The sequence below is a fragment of the Chrysochloris asiatica genome, unplaced genomic scaffold, assembly GCF_000296735.1.
Source record: "Chrysochloris asiatica unplaced genomic scaffold, ChrAsi1.0 scaffold00140, whole genome shotgun sequence".
NCBI classification, from domain to species: domain Eukaryota; kingdom Metazoa; phylum Chordata; class Mammalia; order Afrosoricida; family Chrysochloridae; genus Chrysochloris; species Chrysochloris asiatica.
Window position 1 is genome coordinate 6,473,685 of NW_006408658.1, and position 7,297 is coordinate 6,480,981.

General features: G+C 45.0%; 1 protein-coding gene across 1 annotated transcript; it reads right to left on the minus strand.

Annotated features, from left to right (window-relative positions):
* Positions 1-873: 873 nt before the first annotated feature.
* Positions 874-5,027, minus strand: ART1 (ADP-ribosyltransferase 1). The gene is made up of 4 exons (XM_006870257.1): positions 4,965-5,027; positions 3,916-4,684; positions 2,631-2,672; positions 874-971 (listed from the first exon to the last, which is right to left on the minus strand). Exons 1-4 carry the CDS (start codon positions 5,025-5,027, stop codon positions 874-876), a joined length of 972 nt encoding a protein of 323 aa, XP_006870319.1.
* Positions 5,028-7,297: the final 2,270 nt, after the last annotated feature.

Here is a 7,297-nt window from a genome sequence, read left to right on the forward strand (position 1 = left end):
ACTGGGTCATTGTATGAAAATTCATACTATGTGAAAATGGAAGATGACCATGTCAGATCACAAAATTGAGGATGACTACATCATTATCCAACTGCCAAATTACGTCATTATAAGAGCTGCCAAACCATTGAAAATCATGGTCCAGCCAAGTTGCCATATTACCTTAACCACAACAACCAGTATTACTCTCACCTCTTACCTGGCACTCATTTATTACCAGACGTACGTCATTGATGTACAAAATAGTCAAATAGTAGATTTTTAACTGTTGTTTTAATGTGAGTATTGCATAAGGAAAGGCCATGGTGGTTGGTAAGTGAGGAATAGTCGTATTTGTTCATTTCTGATTTTTATTAATTTCCTGGCACCTCCTCTGTATGGCCATGGGACTCTTGATAGATCAGACTCAGGCTCGGTCTTCAGAAAGCTCACAGACATGCATGGGAGACAGACATGCTCACATGGCATAAGGGCCCCTAACCCAGAGGGTGGAAGAGGTTTTAAAGATTTCTTGGAGAAGTGAATAGGAGCTTGCCAGATGGATACGTGAGGTATCAAAAATAACACCAGCAAGTACCATGGCCAAATGTTTTCCTCTCCCAAACCAGAAGTCTCTTCTACTTCTGAGTTAGTTCCTGCCAGTCCTAGAGTGCCCCCACCTCTATCCAGAGCCTCACTCCTAGAACCCTGGATAAGGCTTAGTTTCAACATTCTCTATTGCTCCACCAGCAAGCCTGGAAGATACCAGAGAAATCCCCAGAGTTCTCTGCAGATGGAGTAAACAGGGATCTTGATCACACTTAAAGCACACATGTGGCCAGTGTCCTCAAGCTTCACAGAAGTGGTAGATAGAAGTGCTCAGTGTCAGCTGGATCAGAGGAGGCCTGGACTCTCTGGAAATGCCACCATCAAAAGGGACCAAAGCAGCAACAGGAGAGGCCAAACTCTGGAGAGGGGACCCTGACCCATGGCTGCAGGAAAAACAGGCAGAGAGAGAGAGGGATGAAAAAAACAACAATATAAATAGAGACTGAATAAGCTGGAAAGATTGATTTACAAAATGCATCGGAAAGATTGTAATCATTACAATGAAACGATGAATGTAAAACTGATGTTCTCCCATGTAAACAGTCACTCAATTCACAATAAAAACTTGAAAAAAAATGCATCAGGAGAAAAGATGAAGTACAAAAATTTAGAGAAAGGTGTACAGAGATGAAGAGACCAGGGACCTGCTGTAACCACAGCACCTCCAGATGGGAATGGCACAGGTCCTGGTGGTTGCTGGCCTTCAGAGCCTTCATCTAGTATCTCCTCATTGTACCTAAGAAGGAGCCTGAGGTCCCCTCTCTTCAAGATCAACAATACTGACTTCATAAACCACAAGGAAGCCCTTGTTCTCCTTCCAGAAGTCATTAAATCTCATCATTTGCCTTTGTTCACACAAATTAAGCTTTGTAGGGAGGGACAGAATGTGGGACTGAATCTGGGTGGGATCTAGTGATATTAAGATTTATTCCACAGCCCAAACCTTATGATGGTAATAGCCTCTGTTCTAGCTCATTATTGTATGGTAAAGATAAAATGGAGTCCCGTGGTGGCATTGTAGGATAAGTGCAGGACCACAATGTCAATTAGAACCACAAGGCTGGTGGTTCAAACTCACCATTCGCTCCTCAGAAACCCTATACTGGGTTGCTATGAGTTGGAACCAACTCGACAACACTTAAGAACAACAAAGATAAAATAACATGATGTCTGGGGAAGGACAGAAGCCAGCCTGGTGTGGTGGTTCAGAATTTGTTTTAGAGCCAGACTGTGTGGATTCTACCCCATGCTAGCTCTGTAACGTAGGGCTGTCTGCATCACTCCTTTAGAACAAGGATGGTAATGGTACCTACACCACTGAGTTGTGGTGAGTATTAAGGATGTGATGTGCCTGGCACTCAGGGTATAACTTTGTCATGGAGGCTGGACTCCTTCCTGCCCACTGCTCACAGAGTCTAAGGGAGGGAGAGGAGATCCAGCGAGGAGCCACAAGCCATCGTGGGCCTTGGGTTCTTCCCTGGGAATGACCTGTTTCAGTAGATTTCTCTGGGAAAACTGTTCTCATCTAAAAGAATGGGCAGAACTACCTGCCAGAACCAGAGCTGATCCAGGTGAACCCTGACACAATAAGTGTTCATGGGAAGAAAAGAGTCTTATCTGCAAGGGACTCAAGGATCACCTAATCTAATTTGCTTACTATACAAAAGAGCTAAAGAGAGATGAGGCCCAGAGAAAGTTGGAGCAAAGCCTGTACTAGAGCCCAGATCTCCAGCACCCTAGGCTGGCCTTGACCTTGGAAGGAAGATAAGAGGGGAGCCCTAAGTGCAGTAGCAGAAACAGTAGGTTCTGCAGCTAGAAGAGAAAGCCACGTGGGAAGCATTGTGGGAACAGCCCTTCCCTCTCTCAACTCAGTACCCAAATCTCTCTGGGGAATCTTCTCCTGTAAAGGGAGGGACAGACCCAGACTGGAGGGTAGATTTATCAGCAACCTCCCACCACCATCCCTATGCATATATATCTAAGTAATGGGCCCAAGCCCAGCGTAGCCTGACCCATCCTCAGACTCAACCTGCATCCCTTACCTGAATTATCCAGACGACAGGGCCGAGATTTACACTGCTTATCTAGAGAGAAGAAACAGCAAAGAATCAAAGGTTCAAGGGCAGAAGGGACCTCAGAGGCTTGGCTGTCCAACCCTGACTTGGCCTGGAAAAAGCTGGTGCATTTCTCCCTAATAGTGAGACCTTACTTAGTTAGGTTTGATTCGACCATGGCTGTCAAAACCAAAACCAAGACCCATTCCAGCCACTTGTCCTGTGTCTCTGCCTCCCTGCCGCATCCACCTCTCCTTCTTCTGCCTTGTTCTAGTCAAGGAGGGGCTAGTTTGCGTCTCTGCTTCTCTTTCTCCATTAACCCATCCTCACTCATGGTAGTATCCAAAGGGAGAATTAAAGCCACCCAGAACCTTCTCCTATCTTAGATGGTCCAAAGTTCTAGCCAACAATCTGTCTTTAACTATGAAAACAACACCACAAGCCCCTGGACACCACTCATCTGGGAACAGCAGCCCACAATCCCATTCAGAGACTAAGAACCTGGACCAGTCCTGATGGTTCTCCTCAGACTGGAGCATCAAGACTTGCCTTAGCACAGACTAGAATGGAGCTTAGGGGCACACCACCCATCAGACACACACTACAAATCAGCATTCTATTCAATCTAATGAATGTGCACCTCTTAGAAACCAAGGTTGGGGCTCTTACTCGTTTCGGGCACCAGCAGTCCGGATATCAGGACTGCAGCTAGAATTTAATTAGAAAAACCCAGCCAGATCTGCTGGCCCTCTCAGATGACCAAAGATCTGTGCCTTAGTCAGAAAATCGTCTTCAGCTTCCCAAGAAACAAAGGTACAGGAGTTGGAAAGTCACAGAATATGAAAAAGAAAGTGTGCCCTCTAGTATGGCAGAGCTTGGGGTGTGGGAATGTTGGTTCAAATACCTGCAGGAACAAGAAGTCGGGGCTCCCAACCAGTCCACACGTGTCCCACCTCCTGCTGAGAATTTGCCATAAGAATCAACTGGGGATCTTGTTTAAAATGTAGATTCTGATTCAGTACATCTGGACTGAAAAGGCAAATTCTCAACATGGGGTCGACCAGAGTGAGCAGATTAGACACCTTGCACAAGGCACACTAGTTGAGAATCTAGTCTCCCCTTAGGTGGAAGGGGTGCCTCACTATTTGTTTGTGTTTTAATATTTATGCCTGCATGCCCTGAACTCGTTGGGTAGGGTTTGGGTTTGCCAAAGACCCTGGACTGGAGAAGCTCACCTTTTGGCACATGAGCTGACCCTCTGCACCACCCTTACCTTTGATGTATTCACAGTTGTATGTACTGCGCTTGCCCAGTGCCCGTAGGTAGATGCGAGCAGGGCCGTGCGCAGGTCTGCTGGCATTAATAACCTGGAAGGTCTCAAAGGGGGGAATCAGCACTTCTTCCTCCCCAGGGAAGAAGGAATAGCCCTTGATAGGGGCCCCGAGGCAGGTCCAGATGCCGAAGAAGGTGTCCTCACCAAAATGCTGGGCTGCAGCATTCTGCAGAGACGCAGAGGCAAAGCCCCCCAGCCTTACTGTGGCCCCCGGTCCTGCTGGCCTGAAGCGCAGCCCATTTACCCCTCGAAACACTTGGCGGCACTGGCCCCTGCCCAGCAGCTGCAGGGCTTCAGTCAGCAGGAAATGGAGTGTTTTGAAGGAGAAGTGACGGAGATAGTGGTCCCGGGAGCGGCCCGCCTCCCGCACAGCTGCATTGAACTGTTTGTGCAGGGGACTGTTGGCTGTGTAGGCCAGGAGGGCCACCCCGTGCTCATCGCGGAAGCCCGGCACCGGCAAGGGAGGGAGGGTAGGGCTAAGGCCCCACTCTGGCCGGGAGAGCTGGCGCTCCTGCCACTGGCTGCTTGCCAGTGCCCATCCATCGGCGTACACCTTATTGACCTGGAATTCTGTGCGGTTGAGATCAGGGAGAGCAACTGCCATGGCCACTGCACAGCCAGTATACTGGTCATCGAAGGAGGCCAGAGCCATGTCCAGGGGGGCTTCTTGAGAGAAGAGGTCTCGTCGTGTGATGGAGTGGTTCTGGACCTGCAGGGAAGGGAGCATCAAGGCTGGAAAAGATGGACCCCTGAGATAATGGGACCCTTATACAGTTCTCCCCTCCACTGAGGTGAGACTTGTATTGTTGAGAGTCCTAGGACCCCAAACACTCCTGGAGGGGAAGAGGATTGGGAACTCCTGGTTGCAAGCTGCCTAAAACCAAGGAAGCTTTGGCATTTTCTCTTCCCTTTGTTCTTCTTTCAAAAGTTTGGAAAAATCCACCAGCCCAGTCCCCTGCTTGAATGGGGATGGTGGAAGACGGCTGTACCTGAAGTGTTTCCACGAGGCCAAGGGACACAAGCAGCAGAGTCATCATGGCGGGAGTATGCATGTTTGAGGTGACCCTAGGCAAATTACTGGCTCTCTTTGGATCTCAGTTTCCTCATCTGGAAAATGGAAATGTTAATCTGTACAGTTTAATAATTATTCATCAGCATCTAATGTGTGCCACTCCCAATGCTAGGCACAAGATAGAAACGGAAGATCAGAAGAGATGACCCTTCTTTCTTATTTTGGAAATATTCCATTATCTTTTAATTCCCTTTTCCATGAGCTTTTTGAAGACCCCTCATAGTAAAACCTAGTTGAGTGTGAAAAATAAGGAGCAGAAGCAAGCCTTAAACTACATGTTGTCACTATTGCCAGGTGTCATCGAGTCGGTACCAACTCATAGCAACCCTATGCACAATAGAAACACTGACTAGTCCTACACCAACCTCATAATCCTTGTTACATTTGTGCCCATCACTACTACCACTGTGCCAATCCATCTTTTGGGGAGTCTTCCTCTTTTTCTCCGACCCTTCATTTTACCAAGCATGATATCCTTTTCCAGGGACTGGAGTCTGAGAGACCAAGTCTGGCCACCCTGGCCTCCAGAGAGCATTCTGGCTGTACTTCTTCCACCACAAAATAGTTTGTTTTTTTTGTTTTTTTTGGCAGTCCATGGTACTTTCAATATTTTCCTCCATCTCCATCACCATACTCAAATACATCAATTCTTTGACGGTCTTCCTTCAGCATACATATGAGGTTATTGAAAATACCATGGCTTGGGTCAGGTGCACCTTAGTCCTCAAACTGACATCTTTGTTCTTCCAACATTTTAAAGAGGTCTTATGCAGCAGATTTGCCAAACGCAGTATGCCATTTGATTTCTTGACTGCTGATTCCATGAGAATTGATGGTTGATCCAAGCAAAATGAAGTCTTTGTAAACTCCAGTCTTTCCTCCATTTATCTTTTTGTTTTTTGTAAGTTTTTATTGTGAATTATGTGATCGTTTACATAGGAGAACATTAACTTTACATTCATCCTATCGTATTTCGTTTCATTGAGAGGACCCTTCTTGCTGAAAGGAACATGGGAGACTTCCTGGAGAAGGTGATGTATGAACAAGGTTTTGCAGGATGAATAGGCAAATAAGATTTCAACAAGTAGAATTGGGGAGGAAAGGGTGGGATCAGGAATGTAAAGAGTAAAAGTATTAGAGGTAGGAACTCATAAGATAAAAAGGTGTGTCATCTAGTGTGTGGAGCTTGGGCAGTAGGAATGTTGGAAAGTCTGACTGAGGCCAAGCATGAACGGGCTTGACTGACTTGGTGAAGGGTCTGGTCTTCACCTCGCATAGTCTGAGGCTTGGAACAGGGATAGTTCTAGGGGTGTTAGCTGATGGGGCCATAGCAGGCCTCCAGTGATGAGGTTAGAGCTCTGGCATCCAGAATTCCTCCCCTATCCTTGCAGTTCTACATTCAGGGCAGGGACAGACATAGACTCTCAGGCAGAGTGGGTAGGAGTCAAGAGGTAACCACAAGTGTCCTGTGGGTGGCGTGTAAATGGCATGAAGTGGCTACAAGAAGAAGACATTTAGAAATGGACAGTTTCTTTTTCTTTTTTGTGTGTGTCTTCCTTCTTATTACAAAAAAACTGCTTGCTTGTCTATAAAAAAAGAAAGGAAAAAAAGTATATGACTTGTCACAAAGCACCCTTTCTTTTGGTCTCCTTCATCATCCATCTTCCCAATGCTACTGGGGAGGGAGGAATGATATAGCCCCCTGCACAAGGACTTTTTTCTATGCATATACAAATAATATAATATTTAATTATATATATTCATATATATATAAACACACATGATTTTTTGTGTACAGACTCTTTTTATCCTTTCAAAAAGAAAAAAGGAATAGCCTTAAATGTATATAACTTTTCTTTTCCAGGAAACAATAGATCATGGACTTCCTTCCATGTTAGTACATACATATCTACCTTGTTCATAGTATAATTTAAACTGTAATTTACTTAAGAATTTCCTTATTAATGGATACTTACTTTATTCTATTTTTAAAGTATTATACATAATACAATAGGAACCATCCTTGTATATAAATCCTGTGTACTTGCATACATGTTTTTTATAGGAAAGATTTCTAGAAGGAAAATTAATATGAATATTTTCATAAAACTGGTGGACAAAGAGTTTTTAAATTTTCATTGATCTGATCACTAATAAGATCAATCATAAATTTAATGAGTGTAGTTTAACGTTTTCATTTAATTTTCTAAAAGTATTTTTTGCTATTCAAAATTTAAACAGATTAAAAGG